An 18,150-nucleotide genomic window follows, 5' to 3' on the forward strand; every position below is an offset into this window, starting at 1 on the left:
GAAGGAAGGAAGGAAGGAAGGAAGGAAGAAAAGCCTGGCGTTTTCTCACGCATGCAGTACGCACTCAATGGATGCTTGCAGGAATGCAAGATGTCCCTGTGTTGTGCTGGGTGCTGTGTGCAACGCTAAGAAACACGACAAGAAACTTCATAGTTGCTAAAAATGAGATACTGACAAGGAAATGCAGCCATGATAAATTGGCCAAATAAAACTTGATGAAAATTGCTAAAAAGCAGATTCACACAGTAGAGCCCCATGCACAGAAGGATCCCGTATCTGTAAACCCATACAGCGTAATCACACGCATATTTATGACTAAAAACGCTCCAGAGGACGCGGATCTCAACTGGCACCGATCACTCCTCTGGGCGCGATTGCACGCAATTTCCATTCTGGGCTCTGCGCATTTGCATTTGTTTGCAAGCACATTTTTATGAGAAAATTAAGCCATGGTTTTAGAAAAGGCAACACGTATGTGGAATAAAAAGAGAACAGAGAGGCTCCTGGTTGGCCGGCGCCGCGGCTCACTAGGCTAATCCTCCGCCTAGCGGCGCCAGCACACCAGGTTCTAGTCCCGGTTGGGGCGCCGGATTCTGTCCCGGTTGCCCCTCTTCCAGGCCAGCTCTCTGCTGTGGCCCGGGAGTGCAGTGGAGGATGGCCCAAGTGCTTGGGCCCTGCACCCCATGGGAGACCAGGAAAAGCACCTGGCTCCTGGCTTCGGATCAGCGCAGCGCGCCGGCCGCGGCGGCCATTGGAGGGTGAACCAACGGCAAAAGGAAGACCTTTCTCTCTGTCTCTCTCTCTCACTGTCCACTCTGCCTGTCAAAAAAAAAAAAAAAAAAAAGAGAGAGGCTCCTGGTGAGAAGGCACAGCCTCTCAGCTCCCCACCCCGAGGATACCCTGGACTGGTGCGTTGCAGACAAATTCACAGCCGCTCTCAAGTGGCGGATTTAGGTAAAACAGGTAGACAAGGTAAGTGTCCCCAACACTACCCCGTTCCCAAGGGGGAACTCGGTCCCCTCAGCGCCTGTGGCTCCAGGGGACAGGTCGGGGCTGGGAGATAGGATGAGGCGATCTGGGAGAAAACTGCTCTCTTCTGGGTTTCCGGAACCCCACCCCCACCCCGCCCCAGCCCAGTGGCACTGATGTGAGCACAAAGCAGGCCGAGAGACACTCACTCTGAAAAATGGAAAATGCTAAAAACTGGTTGCGGAACTTCTGATAAATTAGTCCGTTAGGCCTGCAGAGAAGGCGGGAAAAAACAAAGGTGAGGCTCGCGTGAGACCCGACTTCACCCCAGCCCCAGCTCCCGCCCAACCATGAGAGACTGAGACTGAGGCCATGGCTTCCTGCCTTCTGTGTCCTGGCCCCGGGCACACAGCCTTCGGGAAGCTGCGCTTGCTGCCCCCAGCCTCGCTGCTCCACGACCTCCAGCCCCACCGGCCAGTGGCGGGCTTCTGGCCCAGTTATGAGCTGACACTTCCCTTACTGGCCCAGAAGCCAGCCCTGGAAGCCCCCCACTTTGGGCCTCCTCCCCAGAGGCCAGCCCCATTCCCGCTCCCCGGGGGATTGGAGGGGAGACTCACCAGGTCAGCATCACTCCGGACAGGAACGTGGAGACGTAGTGGTGAGACACCCACCAGCCTTTGATCCTTGGGAGAACGAGAAGGAGCAGAGCTCAGGGTGGGAAACACAGGTGTCTGTCCTGCCTTCCCAGCCTCGGTGGGCAGGGGCCGCTCTGCAGACCCCCTGGAATGAGACGGACCCAAGCCCTGCCCTTGCCCTTCTGTCTTACAGATGTGCAGCTTCAAAACCCCCTGCTGATGGCCCCAGAACACCTCCCTAACCTCACTATGCCTTCAAGCCACTCCCGTCCCCTGTCCCCTGCACTGAGGCTTCGAGCATCCTGGTCTTTTTTTTTTTTTTTAATATCTCGTTTCATTTTCTTTTTTTAAAAAAATTATTATTTATTTGAAAGAGTTACACAAAGAGAAAAGGAGAGGTAGAGAGAGTTCTTCCATCCACTGGTTCACTCCCCAATTGACTACAATGGCTGGAGCTGTGCTGATCCAAAGCCAGGAGCTTCTTCCGGGTCTCCCACATGTGTGCAGGGGCCCAAGGACTTGGGCCGTCTACTACTGCTTTCCCAGAGCATAGCAGAGAGCTGGATCAGAAGTGGGGCAGCCGGGACTTGAACAGGCGCCCATACGGGAGGCTGGCACTGCAGATGGAGGCTTTACCTGCTACATCACATTGCCAGCCCCAGCCTCCCGTTCTTAAGCTGCTGCCACCTCCAGGCCTTACTTAGGGACTAAATTTTGTTCCCCAAACTGCTGTGTGGAAGCCTCACCCCTCAGTACCTTAGAATGTGACCAGAAAGGACTCTCGAAGGGGTAAGTGAGGTGAAGGGAGGTGAAGGGAAGTGAAGGGAAGGGAAGTGGCAGAGGCATCCAGTATTAGAGCTGCCCCCAGGAGAACGGGAGGAGACATTAGGACAGGGTGCACAGAGAAGGGGCCGCATGAGGACACAGGGAGAGGGCAGCTGCCTGCAGGCCCGGGAGAGGCCTCAGAAGAAACTGACCCTGCCAGCACCTCCACCTTGGACTTGTGGCCAGCAGAAGGCATTTCTGCCATTACTCATGCCTGGGGGGGTGGGGGGAGCAGGTTGTCAGGGCAGCCTCTGTGCTCACAGCTCCCTCCACTCCCCCACTCCCGCCTGCCTGGCCCCTGGTCCGCATTCACCTCCTCTCCCACAGCCCGAGAGCCTGGCTCAGGTCACATCCCTGCTCACCACCAAGTGAAATCATGCATTTCTGTTTCCCGTTTGTTATCTGAACCCTTTTCCCACCGACACATAAACTCTCCAAAGAGCAGGGGCTGGCTCCGGTGCTCGCCAGTGTGCCTGAGATGCATGGGCCCCAGAGCTGCCTGGGAATGTGCTGAATTTACACACACACACACACACACACACACACACAAGCTGTACTACGTCACTCTACATCAATACGAGGGCACTTCCAATGCGTGGAAGGGGCAGGCATTGTGGTGCGGCACTTCAGCCACCCCTGGGACTCCTGCATTCCCTATCAGAAAGCCTGGGTTCCAGTCCAGCTTCCTGCTAACGCACACCCTGGGAAGGGAACGGCTGATGGCTTAAGTGCCTGGGTCCCTGCCGCCCCCGCAGGAGACCGAGATGGAGCTCCTGGATCCTTGCTTTGGCCTGGCCCTGCCCCAGCTGTTGTGGACATTTGAGGGGTGAACCAGCAGATGGAAGATCTCTCCTTTGCTCCCTCTTTCAAGTGAATAAGAATTTAAAGCTTAATTGTAAAAGGTTATACAAGATGGAATAAAAAGATAAGCCAATTTCGGTACACAGATGTATGAAATCCAGGTACATGAGCCCAGGGCTCTGAGGGGTCTCCACACGGCATCTCCCACATTGCAGACATGGCTCCTCCCCACCAGCCCTGCCCCGCCCCTGCCCCAGGCTCAGCCCCCGTCCTCTACAGCAGTGGGGACCTTGCTCCCAAGCTCAGTGTTCTCCCAGCCCAGAGTTCTCGGGTCACAGGAGGAGGATGCAGGGCTGGTTGTCAGCTCCTGCTCAGAGCCAGGAGGGAAGGAGCCGCACAGTCCAACCTTGTCCCCGCATCTGTCTCAGGCCTCAGCAGGCCTCCTGGGACTCCTCTCTGGGAGCTGCTATCAAACACATGGCAGCAAAGTGCTCTGGCAAATGCGTCCTGGGAGCAGCAGGTTCTGTCCCCAACAAGGACCAGGCTGGAGGGACTGGGGACATCCATGGGAATAGCAGTCACCTTCATCCCTCCAAAACTGTCTTGGAAAGGCAGGGAGGAGGGGCAGGAAGATGGAGCCCAGGGTGCTACTACTCACAAAAAAAAAAAAAAAAAAAAAAAGGGAGCCTGGAGGGAGGAGATGCCAGCCACTTTCTGTATCTGTATAACCGAAATCTCCTGCAACTCCCTTCTTGTCTTGGCTCCCAGGCCAGTAACTACAGCTCAGTCACTGGTTGTTGTTTTTAGATTTATTTATTTGAAAGTCAGAGTTGCAGAGAGAGATAGAGAGGTCTTCCACCCGCTGGTTCACTACCTCAAGTGAACTATGTCACTACATCATGGCCAAAGCCAGGAGCTTCTTTCAGGTCTCCCATGTGGGTGGAAGAGGCCCAAGTACTTCCACTGCTTTTCCCCAGCCATTAGCAAGGAGCTGGATTGAAAGTGAAGCAGCCAGGACATAAACCGGTGCCCATATGGGAGGCCAACACTGCAGGCGGTGCCACAACGCTGGTCCCAGCTCTGTCATTCTTCAGTGTGACGTGGGCATTCCAAGGTACAGTCTAGTTGGCTTTTCCTCAGCTGTCACTACTGGCGGAGTCCCCTCGTGCAATGCCTGACTTCCCCGTGGAGGCTACTGGAAGTAGGATGGTGGGGTCAAAGTACTCTCCAAAGCGGCTACCCCAACTCACTCCCATCAGCAGGGCAAGGGAGTATCTGGCTCCTCAAGCCCTCAGCAACACCGGGGGTCACACTGACATTTCTGTCCATTTTCTCGGGCATAACTTGGCCCAGTCCTGAGGTTTCAATTTGCAGTTCCCTAACGAGCAGGTTGGAATGGTCTTAAACCCTCCAGCTACAACACTTGCATCCTAAGAGCAGGGACTGGATCTTAAGAAAAAAAAAAATTTAGATTTACTTATTTATTTGAAAGGCAAAGTGACAGAGAGAGGGGGAGAGCTGCCATTTGCTAGTTCACTCTCCAAATGGCACTAACAGCCAGGCCTGGGCCACAGCCAGGAGCACAGAACTCCAAGCCCAAGCACTTGGCCCAACATCCACAGCCTCCCAGGCAGTTAGCCAGATCAGAAGCACAGAGCAGCCAGAACTAGAACCATCCCGCTCTGACATGGGATGAACACGTCCCAGTTGGCAGCTTAACCCACTGCACCACAACACCCACCCCGGGGGACTGGACCTTCCTCTCTCTGCCCCTCTTCACAGTCCATGCAACAGTTCGGGGCACAAATGAGCTGCTGGAGCAGCAGTCACAGGAGTTATGGGGAGGAATAGGTTTTTTTTTTATATGACTCTGTATTCCAAATACACAGAGTACCAGGTAAACAACCAGTGCTCTATAAATATAGACATGAATGCAGGGGTGTCCAGAAGGTGTGGCTGGCTAAGGGAGTGATTGGTCTAGATGCCACCAGCTGAGAGGCGACAGGAAAAGGACAAGACATCCCCCTCCCTCTCTGTCCTGAGCATGACCTCCCGACCCACTGCACATGCCCACCTTGCCCATCGGAGTCTAAGGGGACCCCAGGCTCCAGTTTCCTAATAGCAAAGGCTGTTGCCCAGACCCTTAGATTTTCAGCTTAAAGAGTCACCAAGACAGAGCTGGCACCGTGGTGTAGAAGGTTGAGCCTCCGGCCGGCGCCATGACTCACTAGGCTAATCCTCCGCCTTGCTGCGCCTGCACACCGGGTTCCAGTCCCGGTCGGGGCGCCAGATTCTGTCCTGGTTGCCCCTCTTCCAGGCCAGCTCTCTGCTGTGGCCAGGGAGTGCACTGGAGGATGGCCCAAGTCCTTGGGCCCTGCACCCTATGGGAGACCAGGAGAAGCACCTGGCTCCTGCCATCGGATCAGCGTGGTGCGCTGGCCGTGGCGGCCATTGGAGGGTGAACCAACGGCAAAGGAAGACCTTAAAAAAAAAAAAAGAAGAAGAAGAAGGTTGAGCCTCCAACCCGCAGTGCCGGCATCCCATAGAGGCACCAATTCGAGACCCAGCTGCTCCACTTCCTGTCCAAGTCCCTGCTAATGTACCTAGGAAAGCAGCAGCAGCAGATGACCCAAGTACTGGGTCCCTGCACCCACACGGAGACCCAGAAGAAGCTCCTGGCTCCTGGTTTCAGCCTGGCCCAGCCCTGGCTGTTGCCGCTATGGGGAATGAACCAGTGGATAGAAAATCTCAGTCTCTCTCTCTCTCTCTGCCTTTCAAATAAATAAATTTTAAAAACAACAAAAAATAGGGGCCAGCACTATGGTGTAGCAGGTAAAGCCACTGCCTGTAGTGCTGGCATCCCATACAAATCCCAGAGCTCCACTTCTGATCCAGCTCTGCTGTGGCCTGGGGCAGCAGTAGAAGATGGCCCAAGTCCTTGGGCCCCTGCCTTCAGGTCGGCGCAGCTCCAGCCGTTGTTGTCATTTGGGGAGTAAACCAGCGGATGGAAGACGTCTCTCTCTCCCTCTGCCTCTCTGTAACTCTGCCTTTCAACTGAAATAAATAAATCTTTGAAAAAATAAAGAGTAACTAAGACATCTCTCTGCAGTGTCTCCAGAGCTCTCCAAAGCCACCTGGAGCCCCCCCACACCTCATTCTGCCTCCCAAAACACCCTGCCCCAAGAAATGTCCTGGTGCTGGCTGGAAGTGACTTGAGCCAAACACAGACTCCGGACAGCAAGCTTGACCGAATGGTGGCTTTTAATTTCACAGCTCGCTGTACCCAAGGCCCCACTCTGACAGATGCCACCAATCAGCATGACCCAGCATCACTGGCTGAGGCTCGAAATTGCTTCCTCCCCAGCTTGGCACTCATGAGCCCTCTTGTCCATCTGCATACCCAGGGCCCTGGGATGGACTTGTACATGAGCGTGTTTACATAACAGTTTTTATTGTGGTATCATTCAGATGCCATAGAGTTTACCCATCTAAAGTGCACAATTCCAAGGTTTTCTCACCACAACCAATCTTAGAATCTTTTTATTGCCTCCAAAATGAAACCAGCACCCTCGGGCAGCTCTCGGGCCCCCTTTGTCCTGGAAATAAAGCAGGTGGGGCGTGGGCTCTTTGAAAATGAGAACACAGTGGATGTCCCAGGAGGAGCTGGCCCTGGTCACGGGGGGACTCTGTCAACAGTCTGTGGCTCCTCCCCCAGCTCCCAGACATGGAGCCATGCTGACACATATGGAGAACAGAGGCACACAGGAGCCACGCTGACACGTGTGGAGAAGAGGCACATGGGAGCCATGCTGACACGTGTGGAGAAGAGGCACATGGGAGCCACGCTGACACATATGGAGAACAGAGGCACACGGGAGCCACACTGACATGTATGGAGAAGAGAGGCACACAGGAGCCACGCTGACATGTATGGAGAACAGAGGCACATGGGAGCCACGCTGACATGTATGGAGAAGAGGCACATGGGAGCCATGCTGACATGTGTGGAGAACAGAGGCACACGGGAGCCATGCTGACACATGGAGAAGAGGCACACGGGAGCCATGCTAACATGCATGGAGAAATGTGGCGGGCCTGGCACCGCTCAGCCCCAGGCTGTTCCTGCCTTCCCGCTGAGGGGATGGTTTCTACTCCATAGCTCTCTCCTCCTGTGCCTGCCATCACTGCATGTCTATGTCCAAGGATGGGACCTTGTAAGCCCACAGAACCAGCACCATGGGCTGGTCCCTAGAAAAGCCAATCCGATGGCTGATGCAGCACCTGTTCCGGCCCAGAACTAACAGCAGTGGACGTCGGCTGGTTTACCCATCTGTCAATCACTATCCATGCTGGCTCTGGAATCTCTGCTTTCTTGTAGGGAATCAGCTCACCTCACTCTAGGTGTGGGTGAGAGGGGTAGAGCTGAGGAATCTAAGTGGGCACATGACCCACACAGCCAGCCAGGGCTCTGTAACCCTCTAGCAACAGTGATTGGCTGGAAGGTAGGTGTGCAGCCAAGTCTGGCCAATCAGAAGCCTGTCTCAAGATTCCACTGGCATCTCTTGGGCGGGGGGGGCTCTCCAGGAGGTTGCTGATCTGGTGTGAGGAGGTTGGCCTGCACAGTTGGGAGCCAGTTAGGCCGGCGCCGTGGCTCAATAGGCTAATCCTCCGCCTAGCGGTGCCGGCACACCGGGTTCTAGTCCCGGTTGGGGCGCCGGATTCTGTCCCGGTTGCCCCTCTTCCAGGCCAGCTCTCTGCTATGGCCAGGGAGTGCAGTGGAGGATGGCCCAGGTGCTTGGGCCCTGCACCCCATGGGAGACCAGGAAAAGCACCTGGCTCCTGGCTCCTGCCATCGGATTAGCGCGGTGGGCCGGCCGCAGCGTGCTGGCCGTGGCGGCCATTGGAGGGTGAACCAACGGCAAAGGAAGACCTTTCTCTCTGTCTCTCTCTCTCACTGTCTACTCTGCCTGTCAAAAACAAAAAACAAAAAAACAAACAAACAAAAAAAAACAAAAACAAACAGTTGGGAGCCAGTTAATACAGTTCCAAGTCCCCATCCCTGACCTCCAGGCCTGCTTCCCTGACCACACCTGCGGCTCCAATTCAGGTCGTGCAAGCAAGAGCAGGACAAAAGAGCCTGAGCGGCAGGCGTTGTGGCGCAGCTGATAAACCTGCCCCTTGGGTCGCCTGCATCCCATATCAGAGTGCTTGGAATCAAGTTCCCCCCTCTACTGCTGATCCAGCTTCCTGTTACTATGCACCCTGGGAGGCAGCAGATGACGACTCAAGTACTTGGACCCTTGCCACCCACGTGGAAGACTGGCCTCCTGGCTTCAGCCTGGCCCAGCCATGGCTGTTGTGGGCATCTGGGGAGAGAACTAGCAGATGAAAGACATCACTTTTTCTTTGTTGCTCAATATTTCAAATAAGAAATAAACTTAAAAAGAGCCTCAGTGAGGGGCCGGTGCCATGGTGCAGTAGGTTAATCCTCCGCCTGCAGCACCGGCATCCCATATGGGTGCTGGTTCATGTCCTGGCTGCTCCTCTTCCAATCCAGCTCTCTGCTATGGCCTGGGAAAACAGTAGAAGATGGCCCAGGTCCTTGGACCCCTGCACCTGCGTGGGAGACCTGGAAGAAGCTCCTGGCTCCTGGCTTCGGATTGGCTCAGCTCTGGCTGTTGTGGCCATTTAGGGAGTGAACAAACGGACGGAAGACCCTTCTGTCTGTCTCTCCCTCTCACTGTCTGTAACTCTACTTCTCAAATAAATAAATAAAATCTTTAAAAATTAAAAAAAAAAAACTTTGGAAAAAAAAAGAGCCTCAGTGAGCCCAAAAGAGGAGAGCAGAGCGCCAGGAAGCCCACATGCTTCTGCTTCACTGTCCCTAGAGCCACCAGAAGCCCCCAAGGCTCTTCCCCTGCACACAGCTTGGCTTCAATCCTTTCCCTGAAGACCCTGCTGTCTACTGGACAGCAGCGCTGGGCCCTGGCACTGGCCTGGGACACTCCAGAGAGGAGAAAGGCAGAGTTCAGCCCCACGGGGAGGCCTCCTCACAGGCTTCTTGGAACGGTTTCCCCGTTGTTCCCTGGTGAGGGGCCAAGCAGGAGGGGAGCCGCACAGGCATCTCCTGCTCCCAGGATGACGTCAGCTCTGAGGAGGAGCTGGGGAGCACGGGGACTAAAGCGCCTCCTGCTCCCAGGATGACATCAGCTGAGGAGGAGCTGGGGAGCACGGGGACTAAATCACCTCCTGCTCCCAGGATGACATCAGCTGAGGAGGAGCTGGGGAGCACGGGGACTAGAGTGCCTCCTGCTCCCAGGATGACATCAGCTCTGAGGAGGAGCTGGGGAGCACGGGGACTAAAGCGCCTCCTGCTCCCAGGATGACATCAGCTGAGGAGGATCTGGGGAGCACGGGGACTAGAGTGCCTCCTGCTCCCAGGATGACATCAGCTCTGAGGAGGAGCTGGGGAGCACGGGGACTAAAGCGCCTCCTGCTCCCAGGATGACATCAGCTGAGGAGGATCTGGGGAGCACGGGGACTAAAGCGCCTCCTGCTCCCAGGATGACGTCAGCTCTGAGGAGGAGCTGGGGAGCACGGGGACTAAAGCGCCTCCTGCTCCCAGGATGACATCAGCTCTGAGGAGGAGCTGGGGAGCACGGGGACTAGAGTGCCTCCTGCTCCCAGGATGACATCAGCTGAGGAGGAGCTGGGGAGCACGGGGACTAGAGTGCCTCCTGCTCCCAGGATGACATCAGCTGAGGAGGAGCTGGGGAGCACGGGGACTAAAGCGCCTCCTGCTCCCAGGATGACATCAGCTGAGGAGGATCTGGGGAGCACGGGGACTAGAGTGCCTCCTGCTCCCAGGATGACATCAGCTCTGAGGAGGAGCTGGGGAGCACGGGGACTAAAGTGCCTCCTGCTCCCAGGATGACATCAGCTCTGAGGAGGATCTGGGGAGCACGGGGACTAAAGCGCCTCCTGCTCCCAGGATGACATCAGCTCTGAGGAGGATCTGGGGAGCACGGGGACTAAAGCGCCTCCTGCTCCCAGGATGACATCAGCTCTGAGGAGGAGCTGGGGAGCACGGGGACTAAAGCACCTCCTGCTCCCAGGATGAAGTCAGCTCTGAGGAGGATCTGGGGAGCACGGGGACTAAAGCGCCTCCTGCTCCCAGGATGAAGTCAGCTCTGAGGAGGATCTGGGGAGCACGAGGACTAAAGTGCCTCTTGCTCCCAGGATGACGTCAGCTCTGAGGAGGAGCTGGGGAGCACGGGGACTAAAGCGCCTCCTGCTCCCAGGATGACATCAGCTGAGGAGGAGCTGGGGAGCACGGGGACTAAATCACCTCCTGCTCCCAGGATGACATCAGCTGAGGAGGAGCTGGGGAGCACGGGGACTAGAGTGCCTCCTGCTCCCAGGATGACATCAGCTGAGGAGGAGCTGGGGAGCACGGGGACTAAAGCGCCTCCTGCTCCCAGGATGACATCAGCTGAGGAGGATCTGGGGAGCACGGGGACTAAAGCACCTCCTGCTCCCAGGATGACGTCAGCTCTGAGGAGGAGCTGGGGAGCACGGGGACTAAAGCGCCTCCTGCTCCCAGGATGACATCAGCTGAGGAGGAGCTGGGGAGCACGGGGACTAAATCACCTCCTGCTCCCAGGATGACATCAGCTGAGGAGGAGCTGGGGAGCACGGGGACTAGAGTGCCTCCTGCTCCCAGGATGACATCAGCTGAGGAGGATCTGGGGAGCACGGGGACTAAAGCGCCTCCTGCTCCCAGGATGACATCAGCTGAGGAGGATCTGGGGAGCACGGGGACTAAAGTGCCTCCTGCTCCCAGGATGACATCAGCTCTGAGGAGGATCTGGGGAGCACGGGGACTAAAGCGCCTCCTGCTCCCAGGATGACATCAGCTGAGGAGGAGCTGGGGAGCACGGGGACTAAAGCGCCTCCTGCTCCCAGGATGACATCAGCTGAGGAGGAGCTGGGGAGCACGGGGACTAAATCACCTCCTGCTCCCAGGATGACATCAGCTGAGGAGGAGCTGGGGAGCACGGGGACTAGAGTGCCTCCTGCTCCCAGGATGACATCAGCTGAGGAGGATCTGGGGAGCACGGGGACTAAAGCGCCTCCTGCTCCCAGGATGACATCAGCTGAGGAGGATCTGGGGAGCACGGGGACTAGAGTGCCTCCTGCTCCCAGGATGACATCAGCTCTGAGGAGGAGCTGGGGAGCACGGGGACTAAAGTGCCTCCTGCTCCCAGGATGACATCAGCTCTGAGGAGGAGCTGGGGAGCACGGGGACTAAAGCGCCTCCTGCTCCCAGGATGACATCAGCTCTGAGGAGGAGCTGGGGAGCACGGGGACTAAAGCGCCTCCTGCTCCCAGGATGACATCAGCTCTGAGGAGGATCTGGGGAGCACGGGGACTAAAGCACCTCCTGCTCCCAGGATGACATCAGCTCTGAGGAGGAGCTGGGGAGCACGGGGACTAAAGCGCCTCCTGCTCCCAGGATGACATCAGCTCTGAGGAGGAGCTGGGGAGCACGGGGACTAAAGCACCTCCTGCTCCCAGGATGAAGTCAGCTCTGAGGAGGATCTGGGGAGCACGGGGACTAAAGCGCCTCCTGCTCCCAGGATGAAGTCAGCTCTGAGGAGGATCTGGGGAGCACGAGGACTAAAGTGCCTCTTGCTCCCAGGATGAAGTCAGCTCTGAGGAGGAGCTGGGGAGCACGGGGACTAGAGTGCCTCCTGCTCCCAGGATGACATCAGCTCTGAGGAGGAGCTGGGGAGCATGGGGACGAAAGCACCAGCAGATGCTGAGCATGAGCCACAAGCTGGCCATTCAGCTTCGCCCACCTGCCTGCCCCCTCCCCCACACGCTGGCCACAAGCTCCTACAGTCATTCCAGACTTGGGAGACAGGCCTGGGGGCTCCTTCACCACCAGAAATTCCTTCAATCCTATTTGCCACGTGAAGATCTTTAAACAAACAGCAAAACACAAAAGCCACTGGGTGCTCACAGGCAGCACAAAGGATGAGCTATTTCTGCACCCCGGCTCAGGGTCTGCACCCAAGGAGGTGCTTGCTAACTAAGTGTGAGGTGAACAGTGGCCGGCAGAGGGGCCCAGCTGACCCTCCCCAAAGCTCTGCATTAGAAGCTCAGAGACAACAGAGCAGGAGCTGCAGGGGACCAGGAAAACTCCAGCTAAACCCGGGGGCAGAGGGAGCGGCGTTTGGTGCAGTTGTTAAAAGGTCGCTTGGGATGCCCATGTCCTGGCTCTGCTCCTGAGTCCAGCTTCCTGTTTACGTGCACCCCAGGAGGCAGCAGGTGATGGCTCCCACATGGGAGAACTGGACAGAGTTCTGGGCTCCCGGCCTCGGCCTCACCCAGCCATGTCTGTTGCAGGCATTTGGACAGTGAACCAGTGGATGGAGACCCTGTCTGTCTGCCTGCCTTTCAAATAAGTAAAATAAAACAAAAAACAACTGCTAGGCAAGTGAGGCGTGGCCCTGAGACTCCATTTTCTCCCCCTCTGGCATATACTTCAGTTCTCCTTGGTGAGCTCCATACCTGCAAGGACCCCATCAGTCCTGCCTCCTTCTTTGTGGCACCCCCCCCCCCATCCAGAGCTCACCCTACTAGAAAAACGAGCAGTCCAGAAACTCATACTGAGGCACAAATGACTGTTCGGGGCCCAGCATGCCTGAGCACTCTTGACATGAGTCCATCAGAGGACAAAGCATCAAGAGAATGAGTAACCAGAGAACTTGCCCATTGCCCTGGCCCCGTTTCCCCACAGCCTGGTCCCCCCCACCGCAACTACACCCAAAAGCAGAGGGATTATTATCTTAAAATTAAGGCAAACTAAGAATGTTATTTATTTGGTAAGAGTTTCTACTTCAGTGTTTCCCAAGGCATGGAGCTTGTACTTTATGACACCAGCTGGTAACACAAGAAGTCACTGATCATGTGAGAACAAGTCAGCTTTTGGGTTCTCGTTCCATTCTCCTGATGAAGTCAGAGAGTCTCTGTCAACTGCCAGTACGTCTTAGATGCCTCTCGAGGTCAGCCACCCTCCCCTTCTCCAGAGAGAAAGGCCCAGAGACCCAGGAGGCAAGAGTAACCGTCTGCAGGGGTTGATGCAGGAAAACGGAAGGGTACTTTTACAGGACTCTCTTTCCTGCAATTGAGGTGGTTGTTGTTTTTCCCCCACAGATGGTGGTACAATAAAGTTTCCTTTTCAAACAGATTCACAATTAAGTTAGAAAGCAACAGGAGACTGGTTTAAAATACGAGGAAATTATCTCGCAGGTGGTACCAGAATACAGCAAGAGCCAGCTCCGTTGAGAAACACTGATCCTTGCTAAGTGGCTACGGGCTACACGCTGCATTCCCCTTGAGTCACCGTGGCCCCCGGGGGCCCGGCCCGAGGGCAGCACTGGTCCTTACCTCATGGCTCTAGGTGCAGGGTAAGTTCCGGCAGGGCAGGGAGCTGCCATTAACAGACCACCGAGCAGACAAGTGAGAAGGTGGCAAATTAGCTGGGGGCTGGGAGCTGACCCTGTCCTAAGCCCAAAGCTCCTAGACTTCATTATTAGCCCCCAGGAGGGAGTGTGTGTGTCTGTAGGTGTCTGTGTGTCTGTGTGTGTGTGTGTGTCTCTGTGTGTGTCTATGTCTGTGTCTGTGTGCATGTGTGTGTCTGTGTGTATGTGTCTGTGTCTGATTATGTGTGTGTGTCTGTGTGTGTCTGTGTGTATCTGTGTGTGTATATGTCTGTGTCTGTGGATGTGTGTGTGATGTGTGTATACGTGTATTGTCTGTGTGTGTGTCTCTGTGCGTCTATGTGTCTATGTGTGTGCATATGTCTGTGTCTGTGTGCATGTGTGTGTCTGTGTATCTGTATCTGTCTTTGTGTGTCTCTGTGCATATATGTGTGTGTCTGTGTGTCTGTGTATATGTATGTTTCTGTGGATGTATGTGTAATGTGTGTATATGTCTGTGTATTGTCTGTGTGTGTACATGTCTGTATCTGTGTGTGTATATGTATGTGTCTGTGTGTGTGTCTGTGTGTGTGTGTGTGGCAGGTGCTTCCTCTGCATCAGGAAGGACCAGAAGTGAGAACAGCAGTGAGGTTAGAATGGCCAAATTCTAAAAAAATGAATCAAGCCTGTGGATAACAGGCCCTCCAGGGGACAGCCATGATCTTAACCGGGTCCCAGACTCAGCTCAGAGGTGGGAAGGAGAGAAGAGAAACTAGCTGGGCTTCTGGAACTCAGAGTCTCTCAGAGACCAGGAGACAAGGGATGGTGCCCGAATTCACTGAGGAACACGGTGACAAGATCCTTCCCCCAAGGGACCATGACACAGCCCACAGAGGGAACCTGACTTGTCCAGAGGCACAGTCCTCTCAGTGCTGGCCCGGAGACTGGAGCCAGGAGCCCTCACCCCAGCCTGGCCTCCTCCCCCAGGCATCATCTCTTGGAAGGGCAGGTTTGACCCGAGAGCTGTCTCAGTGGTCCACTCTCCTGCAGGACACCCAGGCTCTTGCCACCCAAACCCACTCACCCTCTGGCAACATCCAGTGTGCCTCTGGGAGCCACTCCCTCCTGCCCCTCGGCTTCCAGGCTGTGAAAGACAGCCATGGGGGTGGGTGGGAGGCTCGAGCCTGGCCAATCCCAGAAGTGCCTTCTCTAGCGACAGTGATTGGTTCAGTACCTGCACCCAGCCAGCAGACTCAAGTAAGACTGCTTGGTGGGAATACCAGAAATAATGACATGAGCCTGGAACTGTTGGGTGACCCTACATGGGGCCTGGGAACAAGGATGTCAGGTGGAAGGCAGAGGTGAGGGATGGGGGAAAACTGGGTGGCTCCTGATGATGTCGTCTGAGCCCCTGGATTAAGCCTTACTTGAAGTCAGCCACAAAAGGCCTGTTCTTATAGAGAACAGAGTTCCTGCTATGTTATATGAGCTAACCAAATGGGTGACGCAGCATCAGCCGCACGGTCCCTCTCCCTGGTCTGACGCCCACCAGTGCCAGGCATCCCCGTGGCTCCACAGACACCCACAAAGCCAGGCCCCCGGTTACCTGGAGCCATTGCTGATGAGGATGCTCTCCCGGATGGTGAGGGTGCAGTAGTACCACACCAGTAGGAAGTTGAACACTTCATCCGTCACCCTGGTGGGAAGAAACAGCCCCAGTGGAAGCAGCAGGTATGAGACATGGAGATGGCCGGCCCCTCCCACTCCACAGAACAGCATAGCAGACTGACACCCTGGCAGTGCAGAGGGAGTCTGGCCTCCTGGGGGTCTGTCCTCAGCCTAAAATGCCCAAACCCCCTGACTTTGCACCTGAACCCCAACTGTGCTTAAGTGTGCTCCCCTTCCCTGGCCACTCAGCCTACAGCAATCTGTCTCTCTTCTACGTCCTCCCTGTCTCATGTGAAACTCCTGGCAGGACAGTGACAAAAGGGCTCAGAGAAGGGACACTTTGCAGTGTGGCTCCTGAAGCCAGCGGTGTAACACAGACAAAAACATTCTCCCGACCGCAGTTGTAGAGCTAACTGGAAAACTCCTCTGCCCCTTTGATGGGGGCCACTGGCCTCAGCCTTGCCATCTGTGAAGTGAGAAGGCTCACCCTGACTCAAGGGATCCTTGCTGGTGGGCACTGGTGACTGGTGACTGACAGCCCCTCCAAAGCTCTGCCAGCCTCTTGGATGAGGCCTCTAACCAGCCAACCAGAACGGCGCTGGAGGCAAACGGTGGGAAGCTGCAATTTCAACAGCGACAGAAGATGCTGGGAGACATCTCTGAGCTGTGGATGCTGTCTGTGGTGGCAGAGGACAGACTCAGGCCACCCTGCTGGGCCACTGCCTGCAAGTGCCTTGGAGAGCCAGGAACAGTCTGGAATCCAGGGCCTGTGGAGTCCAATCCATGCTCTCTTCCTCTCCCCGGCTGTGGGGCCACGGACAAGTGACTCATCCTCTGCGAAGTGGGGCCCCGCCCCTCCCGCACAGTGCCAGTGAGCATGAGCTGAGCTCGATACACAGTGCATGGGGCAGGGCTAGAGCACTGTCCAGCCCAGCGTCCCTTTTGTAAGCTGGGAGCACCATGGTGTCTGCGTTCTGAGAAATGAGTCCCAGAAACTGACCACTGAGGTTCTCTGCACTCAAACAGGAAGCCAGGGGAGGGAGGGTCACTCAGTGGAGCAAACTCTAGAACCCTCCAGGGGAGGCCCAGCAGCGAGCCGTGAGCCCATGGTATTTTCTGTCATTCCCTTCCTGCATCTTTCTGGTGAAGACAGGGTAGGAGTCCTGGCCTCCTGCAGCTGCCATAACGAAAGACCACAGCCATGGTGGCTCAAAGCCACTCACATTCATCCTGTTACAGTTTTGCAGGTCAGGAGCTGGGCTCTTATAGGCTAAACCCAGGCTGTTGGCTTGGGGGTGAATCTGTTTCCTGCCCGATGCAGCCTCTGGAGAGAGGCCCCCTGCCTTCCTTGGCCCTGCATCCCTCTAGCTTCACCCAGACACTCTCGTCCCCTGGGACTTCAGAGTGTGGCCTACTTGAAAATATGGTGTTTGTAAACGTGATTAGTTATGAGGAGGTCATCCTGGGAGAGGGTGGACGATGCCTGGTGCCCTCCTAACAAGGCCATGCATGAGACGCACAGGGCAAGCAGCACATGACCAGGGGCAGAGACCAGAGTGAAACAGCTTCAAGGAATTCAACAGCCAGAGCTGCCAGCAACACTCTGAACCGGAGGAGACAGGAGGGCCTGAGGCCCCTGCCCAGACCCTGACCACAGCCTTCCGGCCTCCAGGACGGTAAGCAGACCCACCTCTGTCGCCTGAAGCCCCCCAGATCAAGGCACTGCTTCGGCAACCCTCAGAGACTAACACGGAAGGGGTGGGAGAGAAAGGGAAATACCCAGACCCTGCTGAGGCCCAGAATTTGACCTCCCACCACAGGCCTGCCCTCTGGTCCAGCAGCCCCAGTGAGAGGGACTTCAGGTGTCCATCGAGAACTTTAACCCCCTTGAGGGGGCCTGTGAGCAGGCACTGCTGCCATGGGCAGCCTCTGCCCCAGTGGAACCACGCCAGGCCCCAGGGCCTGCGAGAGCCCTGGTTTGCCAGACCAGTGGCCAGACTCCCAGCCACGCGCCTGCCAGGAAATAAACCCTTGACATGTGGGCCACATGCCCACGCTGTACCCGGCTGCCTCCCCACAGAGGCAGAAAACCCAGGGCCCATCATGGCCTCATCCTGCCCCAAGAAGTGGCCAACTCTCAAAGGCATTGCAGTGGGCCACACACAGGGCAAGTTCCACGAACTGTGCCAGGACCACTGCTGTCGCCCCACTCCTACTAATGGGGAGACGGAAGCTCCCAGCTAGAACCTGCCTGGGGAACCACCAGTTAGGATCAAAGCCAGGATTTAAACCCAGGTGGACTGAGCTGGTGTTTCCCTTCTTTTTTGGTGAAATACAGTTCACATGCCATGAAATGCGTCCTTTTAAAGCACAGGATTCAGTGGTTTGTAACACACCCATGGACTTGTGCAACTAGCACCATGACCCAATTCCAGAACACTTCCATCAGTCTGCAACGAAACCCTCCACGAGCAGTCACTGCCTTCCTCTTCCAGGCTCCTGGCAACCACTGAACGACTCGGTCCCCGTGGATCTGCCTGTTCTGAACGCTTCGAACAGATGGACTCCAACAGGGCGTGGCTGTCTGCGTCTGGCTTCTTTCACTCAGTATCCTGCCTTCAAGGCCCATCCACATCGTGGCAGGTGTCACTGCTCCTTTTTTTTTTTTTTTTATGGCTAAATAACATTCTACTGCCTGGATGGACCACACTGCCCTCTCCTTAAATACTGGGAGGCCCTCCCAGCGGCTGCTGGGTGGGTGTTTG

The 18,150-nt window shown here is 55.9% G+C and overlaps 1 protein-coding gene and 1 long non-coding RNA gene across 3 annotated transcripts in view; one reads left to right on the forward strand and one right to left on the reverse strand.

The window, feature by feature from the left end:
* TMEM120B (transmembrane protein 120B) overlaps window positions 1-18,150 on the reverse strand; it is a 62,159-nt gene that overhangs the window by 6,286 nt on the left and 37,723 nt on the right. For both annotated transcript variants that reach the window (XM_051837794.2, XM_051837793.2), the window contains exons 6-8: window positions 15,324-15,413; window positions 1,587-1,652; window positions 1,179-1,240 (exon numbers count right to left, since the gene is read on the reverse strand). In XM_051837794.2, coding sequence (XP_051693754.1) covers window positions 1,179-1,240; window positions 1,587-1,652; window positions 15,324-15,413 — 218 coding nt within the window. The remainder of the gene's footprint in view (window positions 1-1,178; window positions 1,241-1,586; window positions 1,653-15,323; window positions 15,414-18,150) is intronic.
* On the forward strand, window positions 16,817-18,090 carry LOC138847436 (uncharacterized). The gene is made up of 2 exons (XR_011385263.1): window positions 16,817-17,061; window positions 17,881-18,090. It is a non-coding gene; the product is annotated as an uncharacterized lncRNA (long non-coding RNA).

The sequence above is a fragment of the Oryctolagus cuniculus genome, chromosome 21 (assembly GCF_964237555.1).
Source record: "Oryctolagus cuniculus chromosome 21, mOryCun1.1, whole genome shotgun sequence".
Classification (NCBI taxonomy): domain Eukaryota; kingdom Metazoa; phylum Chordata; class Mammalia; order Lagomorpha; family Leporidae; genus Oryctolagus; species Oryctolagus cuniculus.